Source organism: Typopeltis vanoorti, chromosome 6, assembly GCF_054136105.1.
Source record: "Typopeltis vanoorti isolate ZY-2024b chromosome 6, IOZ_Tvanoo_1.0, whole genome shotgun sequence".
Classification (NCBI taxonomy): Eukaryota; Metazoa; Arthropoda; class Arachnida; order Uropygi; family Thelyphonidae; genus Typopeltis; species Typopeltis vanoorti.
In genome coordinates, this window is record NC_143554.1 from 15171404 (window position 1) to 15192694 (window position 21291).

Sequence of the window (21291 nt, forward strand, 5' to 3'; positions counted from 1 at the left end):
TCCAACACTTCCCAGTCCCCAAGAAATGCAGGTGACCAAATCTGTGTACAGTAGTCATCATGTGGCTGATTATAAGAACCTCCACATCTTTACTTGTCAATATACTCTTCAGCATGCAAGTAGTACTCTGAGCTATTTTGCCAGCTCTTGCAATATGTCTTCTGAATTTCAGATCTCTATCCACCATCACCCCCAGATCCCTATCCTCATAGATTTCCTGTAAACTAGTACCATCAATAATACTTTACATTTTACAATGTTGAATTGACAACCATTGTTCTTTGCCCACACTGCAAGTTTATTTAAATCACCTTGTAAGATATCTGCATCACTTTATCAAATATTGCCCTCCCTAGCTTTGCATATATGTTATTCTCTGGCAACAACTGAATAACCCCCCCTTCAATCTCTATATCATTAATAGGCATTCTACCAGTTGCACCCCCTTGATTCCACTCTGCCATACACCACCCTCTGATGCCTGTTTATCAGTGACCTCCTATCCATTCCCATTTGTGCCAACTTATGTAATAGTTTTCTATGTGGTATTATGTCAAATGCCTGTGCAAAGTCTGGCTGGATCATGGTGTAGACATTTTGCTTTATCCAGTTCTGCTGTCTATAAAATGTGAATAAATTACTGAGGCAGGACGTACCTTTTACAAAACCATGCAGTCCTCCTCGTTCCTGTCCTCCTCATTCCTATCCACCCATTGCCTAATTTTACTTTTAACCAATTTTTCCAGTATTTTAACCACGACTTTCAGAGATAAACAACTTTATTAAAAGTATTGCCAGTTCATTTGCACATTCTTGTAGTACACAAGCAGACATACTGTCCAGACCCACTGCTGTATTTGCATTGATATTTTTAAATATACTGAGTACCTCCAGTTCATCTAAAATTTCATAAAAACGTTTCTTCCATGAAAGGCCAGAATCAAACTCTCAGATTATAGCTATTTTTTAAGTTTTCTTTTGATTTAAAAGTTCCTTTATACTTATAAATCTTCATTATTCAGATGATATTGTATTAATTGCTTCGAGAAAGAGAAAGGGACACTTGTAACAATTAATACATAAAAAATAAAAAAAAAATATGGCTTACATTAAGTTACAAAAAATTAATGTTACTGTAGTAAGCAGAGGAAAGTATACCCTTAGTTAAAAACTTAAATAAAAAAATCAAAATAGAAACAACAAATCTAATGTTAAATTTACATAGGACATTGAATTATGGAGGATAGAAATTCAAAAGAGAGAGAGAGATTGGGAGAAGAATAGAAATTAACCTTTAATAGAATGTAAAACACAACAGAATCAAGAAAGATAAAACTAGATAAAGAATAATTAAGTGATTTATATGATTTACTTTAAAAAAAATTTTTTTTTCTTCCTGTGATAAACAAGGAATATATTAAAAGGATTGGCTTATTTGAGATGTGGACATACAGATGAACATTGCAGTGCTTTTCTATGTTTTCAAAAGAACCGATGTGAAGTTTTGGAGATGATGGTTCCAAAATGGGAGTAATCAAAACCATACAAAAATAAAGTAAAACATCTAAGTCCCATTAGTCATACTGCGAGAAAAGAATCATCAAAGAGATTTATTAGAGGGAATAATAGAGAGGTAATAAAAAAAAAAAAGAAATGACATATATGCACGTGGTTTAGATACGTATAGAACTGGTTGGGACTGAACTATGTAGATGATAAGGGAATATCCTAGGATCGAAAAGTATATCTGAAGATCCATAATAACTGACCTCCTGGATAGAGATGGATAAAATGACACCTGATGGGATAGGTGTCATTTTATCGATGTGGGATTCATTCATAAACATCATTTTATTGGGGATTCTGTTAGTTAAAATGACTATGCCTGTTGAGGATCTATGTTGGTCTCTTACATTATGTAAAGTAAAATAATCATCAATATCTTTTGTTTATTTTAGCTTTTTTTTTTGTTGTTGTTCTCATTACTACTATATTAATGTTCTTTGTTTTTTATTTGTTTTATTAGACTTCATTATCATCTAATTATTTGTTATTATACTTACTGTATTTCATTTGGTATTCCTGGTCTTTTTATCTTTGTTTCCTTTTTGTATCTGCTATTTCTGTGTGATGTATTTCCCATATGAAGCTTCCGAGGACCACCCCCCCCCCCCTATGCAAAATTTCCAATTTGGAAGATGAGAGTATTTCTTTCACTCTCTTCTTCACCCATCCTGATAGGAAGGGTTTTACTAGTAGCACTCTACCTGTAGTTACTGATAGAACCTCCCCATATTGTTTGATTAACCTACTGTGCCATTTCAAGATGGCAGACCATGCCATGGATTCCAAAAACAGATTTAAATCTGTCTTTGGAATCCATTAGAGAGAGAGAGACTATTTCTGGAATCTACCACAACACTACAACATTTCCCACACTTAAACAAATTCGACTACATTACTTTGCAAAAAATCTGGAAAACCATCATTTTGAGATCCTTAGAGCAAATGTTAATCACTTTACCATAGAAGGCACCAGTTAGGACTGTAGAAGCCTGGTTTTTTGCAGTCTATTTTTGTTTGCCTTCCTACTAGTGTCTGTATGCATGTGTTAAATGTATTTCTCTATGCCCATAAAGATGCCTTAGTGAAGGGGAAATATTGCCATAGTAATCTAATTAGCTAAATATATTTAGTTAATTATTAGCTTTAGACAATAATTAATCAGTATCAATGATAATCAATGTCCAAACACACACACAACATATTAGGATACACACTTCCTTTCTCAACAAAAATAAGATATATGTGAACCAGATTGGTTGATTTTAACATGCCTTGAGCCTAACTTTGTATGGAAGAAGGGATATTTTACTAGTAATTAAATATTATATAGTGGTGTTGAAATGCTATTGTGTATAAAGTTATCTTATTTTCATATGCAGCAGCAGCAGCTAAGGGATCAATGCAGTAGAAGAACTGAAGTAACATTTGACTTTCATCGATTGAATGTTCTTTTACTTAGAGCATTCATCAAACATAAAACTACAGGTGCACAGAAAGTCGCTACAGCTACACTAAGTGGAGCAAGGATTCAGGCTTCATTTGGTATGTTTTTAATAATTAATAGTTTTATTTATTTGTGATACAGTTATTAGATTTCTTTTTATGAATGTTTAAATTAATTGACAAGCATTCTTTTTAAATAAGGGAAATAACCAGTGATTTAATTTCAGTATACATTTATCTTCTTTATTATTTGGAAAATATAGAGTGCCATTCCAACTTGTTTTTTAGAGATACTTGTGCCATAAACTTACTTAAATTTACACAATAACACAAGGAAAAGAGCAGATAACATTTTTTCAAAAGCCATATATTTTGACCTGAAAATTACAGTTCATCATCAGTGGCAAAAGGTAGTTGAATACAAAGTAGAACACAAACAATCTTTTGTGTTCAAAGTAGAACACAAACAACAAACTTTTATAATAATAAGTTGAAAGGCGTGTGATGCTATACATAAAGCAATTTGGAAACAAATTGTTTTATGAGGAAATGTATTATTAATATACGGTATCACCATAGAATCCTGTGACTCATTGTGGGAGACTCAAACTTACTATTATTAAACACACAAATCTTATCATACTTCTCCTTAAATTCATGCACCACTCGCCATGCAAAAAATCTGGTCTGTATACCCTTAATAACTACATGGTTACACAACTTCCACAGATGGCTCCTAATTCTCCGACTACTTGTCATATATTGACAAATTTTTTGTGCATCAATTTTATAAATCCTCTTTAATACCTTAAAAGTTTGTATCATGTCTTCTCTTTTCTGCCTTTCAACTAAACTTTGTAACCGACATATCTTCAGCCTATTCAGAGATGAGTGATTCCTTAATCACTCATTTCTGATTCTTCTCTACCACCTCTTGGTCCCCTAAGAAACCCAGGTGACTAAAGCTGAGCACAGTAGTCAAGATATGGCCAAATCATAGCCTTATAAAGAGAGATAATAACTTCCCTATCTTTATGTGTTTTTCACTGTCCAAGTAATCCTTTGAGCCATTTGGAATCTGCCCTCTGAAGTTCAATTCTCTGTCCACCATTATCCCCAAGTCCCTGGCCTCATCAATTTCCCGCAAACCAGTACTACCAATATGACACACCATATGCAATCTTTTCAACCTGAAGTGCATAACCTCACAAAAAATATCAGAAACACATTTAATGATACAGATATGTTTAATATAGTTATGTTTTTCAGTGTAGTTATTATTAAGCTTTTTCTTTGGTTTGTTATACACAAAATATTTATTTAGGAATATCAACACTAATCTATATACTGATTTAATATGTGCTGAATAAAATTCTTATTTCTCATACTAAAACTATTTTTCTTCTTCTTTACAGGCAAAAATATTCAGATTCAAGGTACATTAGGAGGGTTGCAAGTTTTAGATTTAATTACTGAAGGAACGAAACACCAGAGAATTATCAGTGTAGGGTATGACCCATTAAATTTATGTCAAGAGGATTGTCCTGAACAAGAGACACACAAATTATCTAAACCTGGTATTGATAATGAAATTCAGAAGAAAGCTTTGACTTTCATAATAACAAGATGTGATGATAAAAATGGAACTTCATCCCTTTTATCCTCCCCCTTCCAAACAGAATCTAAAAATTCGAAAGGACAGTTATCATGTCATACCATAACTCTTGATATTACAGCTAGAATGGCATCACTATGTTATACACATTCTCCCCGTCTTCTTTATGAGTTATCATCTTGTGCTACAGAATTTAAAGAATATATGTCACTTCTGGCTCATTCTATAAAAAGTGCTGCTACTGAAGTAGCCATTGGGATTGTTACCAAAAGAACTGACTCAATAACTTCTAATTTATATAGACATACTGTGGATACCTTTCCTGTAAATAAATATCCAACTAGATGTTCAAACCAGTCAGTCAGTTCAAAATTTCCTTCTTTATTTGAAAAGCAAGATGTGGATGTTTTGCTTAGGTAAGTATTTCTATAAGCCTTTTATATTTTATGAGAAATTTTGATAGATAACTGTTATATGGGAGATGCTTAGAAAGTGTAAGAGATAACAATTTGGCCCACTAATTCTTCTTCTCTTGTGCAAACTATACATTGTTTTTGATTTATGGTAGATTCCTTTTATTTTGGAAGTCTTCTCTTTGCTGTGTGAACCAAGACTAAAATCAGAAGCACAGAATTTCTTGATAACATGATAGCATTTAACTTGATTTGGGTAAAACTATCTGCCAGACCTTTGTTGTGTGGATGGAAAATTCCTTAGACTGCATAATTTTTATGTCTAATTCCATAATCATTTCAGTACATAACTAATCATTCTGTACAATGCTTTATTGATATATATATATATATATATACATGTATTACATGTATATATTCATTCCAGTGATGTGGGGTGACAAAAGTTTGCAGTATGTTTTGTTACTCCATATCACTGAAGTGTTACTGAATGCTTCAATGATATATTGTTGAACATTTTCTTTGAATTTAAACAATATCACTTCATTACATACTATACAAGGCCTATGGAAATGCTATGCATCTATAAATCTGTTGCCCAAAGAAAGATCAATCCTAGTTAATGACTTCAGAAACTTGCAATAAGCTTTTAATTATACTTAGATATTTTTCAAATGGTTTCAGATTCATTGATTTCCGGTACACACGAGTAGGAATTTTTCTCCCAGACTCTCAGCATTTTAGCCCAACTTAAAAAAAATCAACCATAGAAGAACTCTCACTATTGCTGACAATAATATAGGTCCTGTTAAGGATCAAGAGATGACAGCAGTTGTCTGTCATCTCATAATCTCCTATGCAGAAGTTGAAGATTCTGGATAATTTTTCTGACATACCTCAAGATCCTAGTTTGTGTTGTTTGCATTCAAATCGTCCATCAGGCATCTGATGGACGATTTGGATGCAAACAATAAGATAGAGATCCCCATAAGATTTTTAAGTTTCACTTCATTTATGACCTTGTGTATGTATTGCAAGTCTCATATTGTACTCCATGTAGATGTCTCTGTGACTGTGATAAAATACTGGAAGAATTAAATAGTATTTTTAATCCTTTCTGAGTGCTGTTTCACTCCATTAATCCTCCAAAATGAGCTCCTTCCAGCACTCAAGCCTTAACATATAGATTTGCCTAGGTCAATTGGAGGAGAAAACTGATACCAAGTGATTTTCCTTATCTGTAGCAGATGTAACCACTGATCCATCGGGATGAGAGAGGTGAAAGCATAGTGCAAAGTTTTGCCCAATGACCTTGGGAAGAAATCAGATGGGTCTATTGTCATTCTGGCAACAGGCAAGTTTAGTGATTTGGTACTTAAGAAATTGAAATTACAACAGAGATTTAAGTAAAGAAAGAAATATTAATTTAGTCAAGTTCAAAATGAAAAAAATGAACATGCTTTTTCATTTCATCACCAAATATAACTAATGGATTTCTAACATTAACTTGGGACTGAGAGATGAGTACTACATGTCAGCGATCAGATTCTCTTAAGAAAATATCAATAAACATAGTTAACTAACATTTGACTCAATCTAAATGAGAAGATGAATGTCTTGGGTATACTAATTCTTACTTCAATACATGCAATTTGTAGGAAAGAATATGGAGTATGGAACTAGGACGTGCGCTATGTTACAAAAATGCCCCTAATCGAAGTGTCTATCACTAACTTTTGAAGATGAGGAAGTAGCTAATCTTTAGCCTTACTCAATCACAGATAGATGGCCCAAAGCTATGAATGATTTTTAATAAGCATCCAGGAAGGAGAATAGGACAGAATAGGAGATTAAGAGATGGCAGACAACTGCTGTCATCTCTTGATCCTTAACAGGCTCTATATTATTGTCACCATAGTGAGAGTTCTTTTCTATGGTTGATTTTTTTAAGTTGGGCTAAAATGCTGAGAGTTTGGGAGAAAAATTCCTACCGTGCGTACCGGAAATCACTGAATCTGGAACCATTTGAAAAATATCAAAGTATAATTAAAAGCTTATTGAAAGTTTCTGAAGTCATTAACTAGGATTGATCTTTCAAGCCCCACTTGAAACTGGGTACCCTTATCTGTGTTCCTAGTTTATATAGAGTTACAATAACAGATAGCTGTAAGAACCATCACCTGAGTAGTTAATGCAAGATAACTAAAAAGGGTTCATAATTTCCTAACTTATTAAAAAAAATTATATAAATATATACATAGACAAAATAAAGTTAGTACTTTTTAAATCTTCTAATCTTTCCTATCTACTACCAAGGGGGATAGACATAGGCCATCAGATCTGTTTAAGTTAGAACAATGAAGTCAAGTTTCACACGTTTCTTTATAAAGACGTTCTGTGAGGAAATGACTTTCATGGAGGACTCATGTTTTGCTTCAGGGAACTCTGTGTTTAATGTCAATAGCATGCTCCACTAGTCCAGACTCTTCAGTATAGTATTTAATATTATTATTATTATATTTTAGTAAATTCCATGGAGTCAATAGACTCATCATGAAAGGCCCACTCAAACAGCAACATCTCTGTCATAATGAACGTTTAAATTATTTATACTCAATGCATTCCACTCACCAACAGCTCTCCAAGTAAAAAACTACTCCTTACATCCTTCTTCACTGCATTTTTATACAACTTCCAGGGATGGCTTCTTGTTCTTTCCATCTTTACATCCACTATTTTTTATAATTCCTTCTATATTAATCTGATAGAATCCATTAATTAACTTGCTTGAAGCTCTCTATCATTATCTCCTCTTTTCTTCCTATCCACCAACCTTTGTAACTCACATTCCCTCGAACGATTTTCATAACCAACACTCCAGAGGTCTGCATCTTTGGATCCTTTCTAGTGTTTCCACATCACAATGAAAACTAAGCTACTGAATCTGAGCACAATAGTCCATATGTGGGCTGAACAATGCCTTATATAGAGGTACCACCACCTCCTTATACCTACATGTCAATGAACTTCTTATCATAGCAGTAATACATTGTGCAGTCTTTACAACACTTGCAATGTTCCCTTAGAGCTTCAGTCCACTGTTTACGATCACTTCAAGATCCCAATTCTTATCCACTTCTTGAAGTATTGCTTCATCAATAAAGTCTTATACTACAGTACCAATGTAGTCTTGTATCTCTATCCTCAAGTATGATACCTTGCATTTATTAATATAAAAACTGACCCCACTTATTTGTTCAAGCTAAAAGTCTATTCAAATCTTCCTGTAGAGAATTAGCATCAATACTACTCCTGATAATTCTACCTAACTTTGCATCATGAGTAAACATTTGAGATCCGCAGTCAGTTCACACGAAATATAATTAACAAATAAGTTAAACAGTAGGGGCCCAAGAACAGAACCCTGAGAAACACCGCTGGTCACCTTCCTTTTCTAAGACACTGCTTCATCATACACAACTTTCTGGTATCTTTCGGAAAGCCAATCTTCAAACTTTCTAACCAATATGCTATCTAATCCCATCTACTGCAGCTTATACACCAATCTGTCATGTGGTAATCTATCAAATGCCTTTGCAAAGTCCAAAAAAAAAAAAAAAAAAAAAAAAAAACGCCCACTGTATATGAATCTCTTTTATCCAACACATTTGTCACCTTATAAAACATAAGCAGACTGCTAAAACAAGAAGATATGCCCTTCACAAACCCATGCTGACCACAGAGAATCTTATGTCCATCAATCCTATCATTCATGTATTCTATTTCTAACCCATTTTACCCACTTTGATCACACCTGCAGATATGCAGACTGGTCTATAATTGGAAATCTCTCTAGAACCATGCTTGTGGAGAAGTATTATTTTGCCTTCTTTCCACTCCTTAGTAACCTACTCTTCTACAAGACTTTCATTAAATAACCAGCTCAAGGGCGTGACTAACTCTTTTTCACATTCTTTAAAAATATGTGGTGATATGTCATCCATTCCCACAACCTTATTAACATCTAGCCAAAGCAATACTCAAAATACCTCTGATTCTTTCACCTTTAATTCTCCTGATCCTTGCTTCCCTTCTACATGTACAGCATTATTCACACCACTATGATATACAGGTTGATTCTATTTAATTTTCAAACCATAAACAACAAAATAAAACTGCTTACAGAATTTGAAAGTGTAACTCAAAGTTTTATTTGTCAATGCTGTACTTGCCACATTGATTCTGGGAGATAATATGACGTCAAAATGGTGATTGTTCAAGAGAAAGCAGTGTGTGTACTTTGGTTTTTCGAAACAAAGTCTGTTATCACAACACAACGCCATTACAGAACTCTGTATGGAAAACATCCCCCTTCAGGTAATGCTATCCGACATTGGTCAAAGCAATTTCAAGAGACTTGTAATGATGTCCATCGATCTTTCACCACATGTTAACCTACAATGTGATTCATGATTTTAACCATCATACAATTTGTAAAAAAAAAAAAAAAAAAAAATCACGAATGTACTCAAGCGCAGGAAAACTGCAAGAGTTTCCAATAAAACTGCTGCTCTTCGATGAACTGCACCGGGCTACGATAGATGCATAGACACACAGCATCCAGCTCAAGTACTCCCAGAATTGGTTAGTAGTAAAAATACTTTTGTCCAAACCCTGTGGGTCCAGCAGTGGCCCGGTGCAGTTTGCTGAAGAGCTGCAGTTTTATTGGAAACTCGTCTAGTTGATTTTTGTGGGCTTCCATAAAATGCTTCCTGGATTAGATCAACATCTTCCTGCGAAGTGCTCGGTTTTCCTGCTCCTTTTTGGTGCTGAACACTACCAGTGTTCAGCACTGGTAGTTTTTTTTTTGGGGGGGGGGGGGTATTGTCTTCAGCACGTGACCTCTTTTTCTTGGCTTTCACAGCGCAGATGGATCTCTCCAAAACACCAGTCAGCTCATTAACCATCGCTGCACTCTTTTCTTTCGTCTTGTGAGGATGTTAAGCTCACAGGTTTGCTTAAGTAAACCTTCATCATAATTTTGCTGTGACTGACTTGTCAATGTTTTCCTATGAGAATTTCATAGGAAAATTGAAAACATGAAATCATGGCATGACAATGATTGGTCAAAATAATTAGCTAGTTTATTTATTTTTTTTTTTGTTTTTTTAAAGAAGTGCTATTTTTTTAAAACATTCTGTTTAATTTAAAAAATACTAAACATGCTCATAAGTTTGCCCAAAAGATGTTTCAATTGCATCCTAAGAAGGGACTATTTTTTGTTGGTGGAATTGGCTGTTTTTCATGCGTAAGTGACTTCCTGCAATCTTAAAGTGGAAAAAGGTATAGATATTTATGAATATAATTACAAAATGTCACAGTCACTTCATGCTGGTACTTATTCGATTCTTGAAAATGATCCAACTTGAAAACTACAAAACCAAATTAATAATCCCCTCAAGACCACTTTGGAATTCTCTAGAGAATTAAAATTATCGTTTTGTTTTCTGCACACTCTAATTCCTCCCATGTATGGTGTACCTAAAATACATAAGGAAGACACTCCACTAAGGACAATTGTAGTTGGGATTGACTCCCCTTATAACTTATCTAAGCATCTGGGAAAATGATTAAAAGCCCTTATAGGTTCTTATAACTCCTGCATTAAGAATTCTGAACACTTTGTTTCCATAATTAAAGATACACCTCTACAAAAGGGTGAAATCATGGCTAGTTTAGATATAACAGCTCTCTTTACTAATGTACTCACAGAAGGAGTATTAGTTCTTTTATAATATAAGTTATCTAGAAAAGTCATGACACTCTTGACTAATTGTATAAATGGGTTGCCCATGGCCAACTCAAAATAGGAATTTCGAGTTGGCCATTTGAAACTCTGTCACCTGTGTCAGCAGTAATACTTAGAATCCTTCAAAGAAAAAGCCATTAATATCTTTCCATTAAAAGCATGACTGTGGAAAAGATATATTGATGTCTTTTTGATTTGGAGCCATTTTTCAGATTCACTGCAAGAGTTCTTGAACCATTATTCTAGAATAAAATGTACTGTGGAGCTAGAAGTTAATGGTTCTCTTCCTTTTCTCGATGTCAAACTAACAGCTATCGAAAAACTGTCTAGAGAAAACCCACACATACTGGCAGATATCCTCATCCTCAGTCTCAACATTATCCATCCCAAAAGGTTGGTAGCATTTCTACATTAGGGGCCTGTTCACGTATCCTCATCAGTAGTGAAGAGACCACCAAAGAATTAACATCACTTTATAAACTCTTAAAGATAATGGTTATTGTAAACAGACTATTTCTAAATTATGTTTAATCCATCTACGTACCATGTTGAAAAGAATAAAGATATGGAAAATGTAATTACTATTCCATATATCAGCTCCATTCGTAACAAGTTAGCAAAAATCATTAAAAAATATATCCATACTTCATTCACCCTCCTAATGAAGCTTTGATTCTTGCTTAACCCGATAAAACTACAACATAACATGAAGTATTCCAGTGACAAATTGAGAAATCAATTAAGCTTTGTATGGATGAGCATCTCAGACATATCAGCTGTAGTAGAACCAGAAACCTGTAGTAGTCAGCTTTATCCAGTCATGTTCCTATTTCTTCTGGTCCTGTCGACGACCTATCCACTACACACTGAGTAAACTGGGATAAATCTGAAATCCTATATAAATGCTATGATGAGCTAGAAAGAAAAATATCTTGAATCAACAGAAATTGTACTGAACACTGTCCACTTTAATGTCAACCTCAGCTACAACCTTTCAGTTCGTTACTCCTCTAGAGTTCAGCTATTGCATTCGCAAGATCTCATCCTTACTCACACACACATGCAACAACATGGCAAGTCCAAGAATTCATTCAAATATTAGCAATCTCTAACTAGTTGAATACTATGATAGATATACTCAGGAATGGTTTTATGAATTTCTGAATTTTTTTACGTAATATACCCAATGAAGTTTTCTAGGAAGACAAAACTAGTAGTGGTGTCTTTTTATTGATAAATTGTTTATTTTTTTTTATAATTTATTACTTGGCTATATAGTCATATAAGTGATTGTTAAAGGGGGGGGGGATATATATATATATATTATAAATCAAGTGGATATTAAATCCAGCATTGTTTCAAAGCCGAATGCAGAAACTAGGGAAGTTTCGTACGAAATTTGACCAGAGAGATTACAGGAATACACTCGCCGGCATTTACGAGTTTCTCTAGTTGTTCTGTGTATATTATTAGTGAATATATATATATATATATATATATATATATATATATATATATATTATCATCAAGTAACTGGTATTTGAATATTTATCATCACCACAACATGGGACTAAAGGAGTAATTTATTGTTTAAAATAACATTTTGTTTCAAATAATAAAATAACATGTGGTGCTAGAACATTTGCTAATTTATTAAAGGAAGCAAGTTTGCTAGATAAATGAACAGAGACAGTCACTCAGTGGCATCCATGCAAAGGAAGATTAATGCATTGATGACTAGAGAGAAGATGGACTGATTACTGATGGATTAGTAGAAATGGCTGTAGAATATATTCATCAAGAAGCCTTCAACAGAGAAAGATGGAGACAAGTTGAGGAGGCCTATTGCTAAAAATGATTATAAAAAGGACTTAGAGGAAGAGGAATCGAGTTTTCTGTATTGCGAGTTGACCATAATTTTTTTTAAAAATTAGTTGTGCAAATAATTGTTATTTTTATGCTAACAGTTTGTGAAATAAGATGTAGATTCAATGTTGGTATTTGTTGGTATCTGCAATATACTGTACTAGTTATGTTCACATAGTAATAAACTAATGATATATAATATATATAGATCAGATATAAATATATATAGATATAAATCACTTTATTTTCTGTGCATATTTTTTGACTTATGGACTTTGTATTATGCTTAAGTTTTCCTTTAGTATGCAGCACAGCTTTTTTGTTTTTTGTTTGGTTGTTAATTTAGTAACACATTTTATTTTCCCAAATTTCTGTAGGTTAGACATTCTTCTTGAAACACCAGTTGTTGTTTTTCCCTGTGCTCCAGCCAGCAATAATACATTCGTAGCTCATTTGGGTCGCATTACAGTGCAGAACTTTCCTGGAATGTTGGAAGCTTCTAATTTTTCATTCAATCTACACAGTTCTCATTCATTAGATTCTGTGTTTGTGTCCATAAAAGACATGAATCTGTACTCACTTGATATCGATGAAAGAATCCAAAATTTATCATCTGAAGGAAATATTTTTTATCCTCCAATTTCTTCATTACCTCTCAGAGAATTGTATAATTGTGCTAGGTATGGATTACCTATACTTCATAATACAGTAATTGAATTTACTATTCAGAGATCTACAGAATCAGTTTTGAAAAAATCTTATTTAAGTGCTGTCAGTGGCTTGTTTGACAGCGACATAAATGAAGGCAGCATTAGAAACAATTTACATTATTTAATAAAGGTAAGATCTAAGATTACTTTTTTTATTGTGTACTTACAATATTCCTTTTATTATTGCCTACTTAAACTACTTGCAAATGCATCTTGACTGCAAATTATAGTCTTGAGTTCCACCAATTTGAATCTCTCCCATGGGATATTAATAATGTTACATGAAAATAATCCCACTTCAATGTTCTTGAATTTTCTTTATTACATCATCATCATCATTAGACTTCCATGAAGTCAAGATTTATTGTGGGAGGTCCCATTGTCATACTTGGTTCATTATACCATTTCTTAAATATACTTGCCATCTGTGCACTGATCACACTCGCAGCTCTCCATGCAGAAATGCCTATTCCACAACCACCTTATTACAGTTTCCATGGATGACCTCTTATTCTCCCCTATCTCTACCCATTCTATTAAAAAGCTTATCCTTGTTAATCTGGTAATAATCCCTTACCAATTTGTATTTCTGAATTATATCCTCCTATTTCCCTAACCCAGTGCAAGTGTGGTCATGTACTCCCAGGGGTATGGGAAAGATCTTTAGGAAGTGAGGCACTTTTAAATTTTGAATTTTTATTCCTTGCTTTTAAAAATATTTTTGTCATTGTATTGTCACAGATAAGTGCATGTCTACTCTATAATTAACTTTTCAATAATTAAAAAGAAATCCAAAGAATGTTTTAAACAAAATGTGTCCATTGATGTATTGACTGACTTCCATTACAGCCACATCTGGTTGGGACACGATATTATATAAACTTTAGGTTCGAACTGTGTGTGCTAAAAGTTTAACTTCGAATAGTTTTAACCACATAGTTAGAATTTTCTACTAAATTTTATTTGTATCATTAACCTCTCAACTGGCCAAGTTGTATATGCATCTTCAGCAAAACCTGGATATGATTCAGACCACTGGTTGAAAGAACATGGATATGAAGTGCAATTTGGCTATCATGTCCATTAGAAGGTGCAATAATCCTTCATGCTCAGAAGTAATCTTAACCAGATTACTCCTGAGGTAATCTTAACCAGATAACCTCACGTATATAGCTACGTTCAGTTACCTAGCAAGAAACGCAGTTGCTTGCCATTTACTCAGTGACTGGAATCTAAAGGTATATTAGACTACCTACAAGTTTCATTTATTTCTGTTACTTCTTTTTATCATATAATTATAGGTTTTAATGCCAGTGTAGAATAAGAGATCCTTACTTCACTTAATATCGTTTCACTTTGGAAAATCAAGGTCACTAATAGTTTTTTCTGCTAATTATCTTATTCACCAATGCATTTTATTCTCCTAGAACTTGATTCAAGATAATTATTTTTGTCAAACAATTATTTTATAAATTCATGAAAATCCGAATCGTAAAATAAACACAGCCTCCATCTGTTCCAAATTAAGTTTTCTTTTATTTTTTATTCATAATCTTAGTTCGAAGCTTAGTTCACAGATTGCGTGAAGGTTTGCACTTATACAATTTTGCTTTATAGAGAATTGTACATACAGGGTGTTCGGGATAAATTTGACATATTTATAATTAATTATATTTTTCCGTAAGTTACATGTATTAACACACACTTCTCTTCATTTAAAAGGTTGGACCCTTCTTCATTCATATACAAGATGTCAGAAAGGATGGATAGCTGGAACCCACCTGAATCATGGAAGAGAATAACTTGTATCATGATGATTCGTGCCGGCCATCAAAATAAGGATATTTCGACTGCTGCCCAATGCTCCCTGAATACAGTAAAAACAATCAGGCATGAACTAGAGACTTGCAATGGTGACTACGAGGATGTAGCAAGAAGAAAGATCCCTAGCAGACGATCTGATTGCGTTCGTACAGCAGAATTCCTCGCAAATCTGCAGGAACAGGTGTTGAAGAACCCTGGCATTGGAATTCGGGCTTTGTCACGTGAAATGAATGTTGCAGCCTCTACTATGAAGCTTGCACTCAATGAAGACCTCCGCTACTACTCATACAAGCGCCGCAAAGGTCAGCTGCTTACAGAAAAGGCCCATGAAAAACGTTTGATAAACGCGAAGAAACTTCTAAGCAAAGTGAAACATCCTGCGGAACCACAAACAATCTGGTTCTTTTCCGATGAGAAAAACTTTTGCCAGGATCAAAAACACAACACGCAGAATAACAGATGGCTTGCATACAGTACAAAGGACATTCCTCGTGTAATGCAGACTAAATTTCCCCAAACTGTGATGGTTTTCGGATGTGTATCCTCTGAAGGCAATGTGATGCCTCCGCATTTTTTCCAAGAGGGCCTCAGGTTGACTTCAGATGGCTACGTGGAGTTGCTAAACACTGTAGTCAAGCCCTGGATAACAAGGGTAGCCAATGGTAGGCCGTATGTATGGCAGCAGGATTCGGCCCCTTGCCATGGAAAAGTCAAAAATGGTTGTCTGAAAATTTCTACGACTTCACCAGTCCAAATGTTTGGCCTCCAAACTCCCCAGACCTTAACCCCATGGATTATTTTGTATGGGGCGCAGTTGAAAAAGACACCAATCGCACTTCCAGTAATACAAAAGCCCAGTTAATGGATAAAATTAAAACAGTTTTTGCGGCCCTTCCCAGGGAGACTGTAGCATCAGCTTGTTCGAGGTTCCGAAGCAGAATTGAAGCTGTGATCGATGCTAATGGTGGTTATTTTGAGTAAATCTTGTTGATAGTATTGTAATTAACTCTGCCTGTAATGTTTTTTGTCAATTCATTAAATTTAATAGATACAAAGAAGATTTTCTTTTTCCTTACGAAACTGTCAAATTTATCCCGAACACCCTGTAAATCTTGAATCATATCATGTAATGTATAATCTTTATAATTTATTTATCTGTAGTTCTTTGCACTCCAACTTAGTTTCCACTAATCACTCGCTACAAATCGAAATAAATGGCGCTTATGAAATTGAATGTTATCTACATATTTTCTGCTAATTTTGAAATTATGCAGCAATTTTGAAGTAGCAATATTTTCTCTACAGTTTATCACGCGAAACATATATAGGTGCACTCATCAAAATGATACTTTATTTCTAAAATTTATTATTATTATTATTATTATTATTATTATTCAGGCCACCGTGGAATCAAAAGACTCATTGCAGGAAGTCCTTCGTAGGAAATACAAAGTCTATCAAACCTCATCTTGGGAGGCCCCTCCTAGGAAACACAAAGTCTATCATACCACTTCTTAAACTCATTGACTGTTCTCACTCTCACCACTCTATCAGGCAATGCATTCCATGGTTCAACCACCCTCCATGCAAAGAAACCACTCCTCACCCTCTTGCTCACAGCTTCCTTTCGTAACTTCCAGGGATGACCCCTTGTCATCACTCCTTTCCTCTGCTCAACCAAGTGAAAGAACTCCCCAGTGTCAACCCTGTAACCACTTCTCAACAGTTTAAAAGTCCCAATCATATAACCTCTCCTATCCACCAAACTCTGCAGTCCACATTCCCTCAGCCGATCCTCATACCTAACATTGTACAGTTCTGTAACCATCTTTGTTATCTGCCTTTGAACCCTTTCCACGGTTAATTTATCCCCTTCAAATCCTGGGGACCAAATCTGAGAACAATAATCTAAGTGTGGTCTGATCAGGGTCTTATACAACGGAATGATAACTCTTTTATCTCTGCAGGTCAGCATCCTTCTCATTATTGCAGCAATCCTCTGTATTACTTTCACCACCTTTGCAATATGTCCCCTAAATTTCAGGTTTCTATCAATCATCAACCCTAGATCTCTTGTCTCCCCTGCTTCCTCCAGTATAGCTCCTCCAATAGATTATGCAGCATACCATCGATGTGTCCTAAACCTCAACACCTTACATTTTGCTGCATTAAACTGACACCCCATTCATTTGCCCATCTGTCTAGCTTATTCAAATCCTCGTGCAGGGCTACCACATCTGCACTATTACTAATAACCCTTCCCAGCTTCACATAATCCACAAACAAGTGAATATCCCAGATGAAAAGCCAAACGGCTATTTTTCTGGCGAGGTTGATAAGTTAATGGGATAAAAATCCCTTATTGTTTTTCAGCCAGTAAGCGAAACTAAGATCGAAAACTACAATCTGTAACATTTCATGCTGACGAACTGTCGGTGTATCCAAGCATAAGTGACCACTTGGTAGTGCCACAACACGTTGCAAAGGTGGAGCAAGATCCCTCACGGTTCTTGATATTTTCTCATAATGTAAAAACACACAGCTCTTAGGAGATGTAGTACTGTTTTACATTATGAGGAGAGGTCACTACCCAGACCGGTTTCAACCTTTTTTGAGGTCTCATCAGTGAGTAGCTAGACCTAGAATATCAGAGTTTAAGTGAAAAGAACTTACATACTTTTGCTATACGATTGCTAGAAAGGTGTGTCACTATATTATATTATAACATAGTATAACTAAGATGAAAAGCCAAACGGCTATTTTTCTGGCGAGGTTGATAAGTTAATGGGATAAAAATCCCTTATTGTTTTTCAGCCAGTAAGCCACTACATCTCCTAAGAGCTGTGTGTTTTTACATTATGAGAAAATATCAAGAACAGTGAGGGAACTTGCTCCACCTTTGCAACAAGTTGCCGTGGTGTGGCACTACCAAGTGGTCACTTATGCTTGGATACGCCGACAGTTCGTCGGCATGAAACGTTATAGATCGTAGTTTTCGATTTTAGTTTCGCTTACTGGCTGAAAAACAATAAGGGATTTTTATCCCATTAACTTATCAACCTCACCAGAAAAATAGCCGTTTGGCTTTTCATCTTAGTTATACTATGTTATAATATAATATAGTGACACACCTTTCTAGCAATCGTATAGCAAAAGTATGTAAGTTCTTTTCACTTAAACTCTGATATTCTAGGTCTAGCTACTCACTGATGAGACCTCAAAAAAGGTTGAAACCGGTCTGGGTAGTGACCTCTCCTCATAATGTAAAACAGTACTACATCTCCTAAGAACTGTGTGTTTTTACATTATGAGAAAATATCAAGAACCGTGAGGGAGCTTGCTCAACCTTTGCAACATGTTGCCGTGGTGTGGCACTACCAAGTGGTCACTTATGCTTGGATACGCCGACAGTTTGTCGGCATGAAACGTTACAGATCGTAGTTTTCGATCTTAGTTTCGCTTACTGGCTGAAAAACAAGGGATTTTTATCCCATTAACTTAGTGAATATCCCCTTGCAATCCACTGACAATGTCATTGATATAAAGATTTCACAATATAGGTCCCAGTATTGGTCCCTGTGGGACCTCCACTTGTAACTCTCTGCCCCCTTGAAACTACCCCGCCATACAGAACTTCCTGATACCTATCGGACAGCCAATCCTGAATCCAGTTGACCAACCTAACAACCAAACCCCATGTGCTGCAACTTAAATATCAGCTTATCATGTGGCACCCTGTCATATGCCTTCACTAAATCCAAATAAATGGCAGTATATGCCTTTCCCTCATCTACTGCTCTTGTAACTTTATTATAAAAGGCTAACATATTACTAAAACAAGTGTGTCCCTTCACAAATCCATGTTGACTCTCATAGATAACATTACCCTCATCTGCCCAATGCTGTATACGGTCCCTCACTAATTTCTCCAAGATCTTAACAACTACTGATGACACGCAAACTGGCCTATAATTAGATACTTCCAGTCTGTTCCCCCCCCTCTTATGCAATGGCACTATCTTACTTTCCTTCCTTTCCCATAACCAGACTTTCATTGAAAAGCCAGATCAAAGTTGCTGTCTGTTCTTTAGCACATTCTCTCAAAACTTGGGGTGAAATACCATCCAGTCCCACAGCTTTACTGACATGCAGAGTATTCAGTATTTGGAATACGCTCTCCTCCTGCACCTCTGAACCTCAAACCAGCCCTATCCCTATAGTATTAAAATTTACTCCTCCAGGATGAAATACTCCAATAAAGTGTTCATTGAACAATTCCACTACATCCTCTGTATCAGTCACTCTATTCCCAATGTCATTCTTCCACAATCATTTCTCTGGGGAATGCCCCCTCTCCCTAATTTATATATTAATTTATAATATTATTCAATGTAAAATTGATTATTGTATTATTAAATTGATTTTAATGATGTTGGTTTGAAAATAAAATGGTAATGATTAAAATATTTATGCATTGCATCTCCATAGAAGTCAGCTGAGCAGGGGAAGTATCAGAAGGATGTCAACTTGTGGGCGAAACGTTTACCGTATTTACTCGACTATAACTTGTTCTCAAGTATAACTCGCACCCCTGATTTTACTTTATGAAAAAAGACATTAAAAAGTTTTGCATATATCTTGCACACGAAAAATGTTTGAACATTGGAACTTTTTTTCACTTGGTTAGACTATAAATTATGTATTTAGTTTAATTCTTCATCGAAGTGTAAGCAAACAAAGTTTGCGTCTGAAGTATCTTCAGGACTGGGGCAATGCGTGGCAAAGGTGGACTGACTTCACATCACTTGCCTTAGTATCCCATAATGCAAAGCACATCTCCTTGTGGACATGTATAATGGGAAGGGTCACTTCCCAGACCGGTATCGACCTTTATTGAGGTCTTCAGTGGGAGCCAGATCCAGAGGTGATACCAAGGTTGCAGTAATGCAGAAGTCATATTCTCACACTTTATTATTAAATTACTTTGGATTAGAGAAAGATGGAAATGTGACACCTTTTGGCAACTGGTATAGGAAAAAAAAAAAAATATATATATATATATATATATATATATATATATAAATTATAAACATAAATATATAATTTATGTCTTACCAAGTGAAAAAACTTCCAACATCTTTCTCTAATCCAGGTAATTGAATCATAAGTAATTGAATAATAAGATGTGGCATCTTTTGGCAACTGATATAGGAAAATATGACTTCTGCATTACCTCTGAGTCTGGCTCCCACTGAACTGGTCTGGGTAGTGACACTTCCCCTTATGCACAGCATTATACATGTCTGCAAGGAGATGTGCTTTGCATTATGGGATACTAAGACGAGTGATGTGAAGTCAGTCTGTCTACCTTTGCCACGAGTTACCCCAGTCCTGTAGATACTTCAGGTGCAAACTTTGCTTGCTTACACTTGGATAAAGGATTAAACTAAATATATAATTTAATGTTAAAACATATTCATGTCGAGGTGATAACTCGCTCCACACAGTTAACAACACGTCCTCCCCAACAGCCATTATACTACAGATGCAAGAAAAGCAAGTAGTTTTATTGTATCCTTGATTAAAGTACAGAGCCTTTTGCAGTCTGTGTAATATATTTCTCAACAAACAATGCAATTACAGACAGCTGGAATAAAAATGGCCAGAGGCATAGCTGGGGGGGGTGCAGTTTGGCCCAGGCGGCACTTTGAATCTTTTTGAACATTTACAGTTAATTCTAAAATACAGTCTCGAGAACTCAGTTCCAAATATTGTGATACTACTGGGAAGTTTCTTCACAATTGCTGTAAGTGTTGCTAGTTGTGAGAGGAGTTTTTCTAAATAAAATTGATTAAGAATTACTTGCATTACTATGAAATAGACTTCGCTAATGTCATCGACGATTTTGCTAACAGAAAAGCAAGAAAAAGAAACTTCCCGTTGATTATACAGTGAATAAGAAGGCCTGGATAACATCTTCAATTTTCGAAAATGAAATTCGCAAGTGGGATAAAAATCTTCGCAGTGAAAACTTGAAAAATTTGT

At 35.1% G+C, this 21291-nt stretch overlaps 1 protein-coding gene across 1 annotated transcript in view; it reads left to right on the forward strand.

The window, feature by feature from the left end:
* The window catches only part of Vps13D (vacuolar protein sorting 13D), a 1260195-nt gene that overhangs the window by 400267 nt on the left and 838637 nt on the right, over window positions 1-21291 (forward strand). The window contains exons 27-29 of the mRNA XM_090393926.1: window positions 2946-3108; window positions 4425-5040; window positions 13090-13552. Coding sequence (XP_090250052.1) covers window positions 2946-3108; window positions 4425-5040; window positions 13090-13552 — 1242 coding nt within the window. The remainder of the gene's footprint in view (window positions 1-2945; window positions 3109-4424; window positions 5041-13089; window positions 13553-21291) is intronic.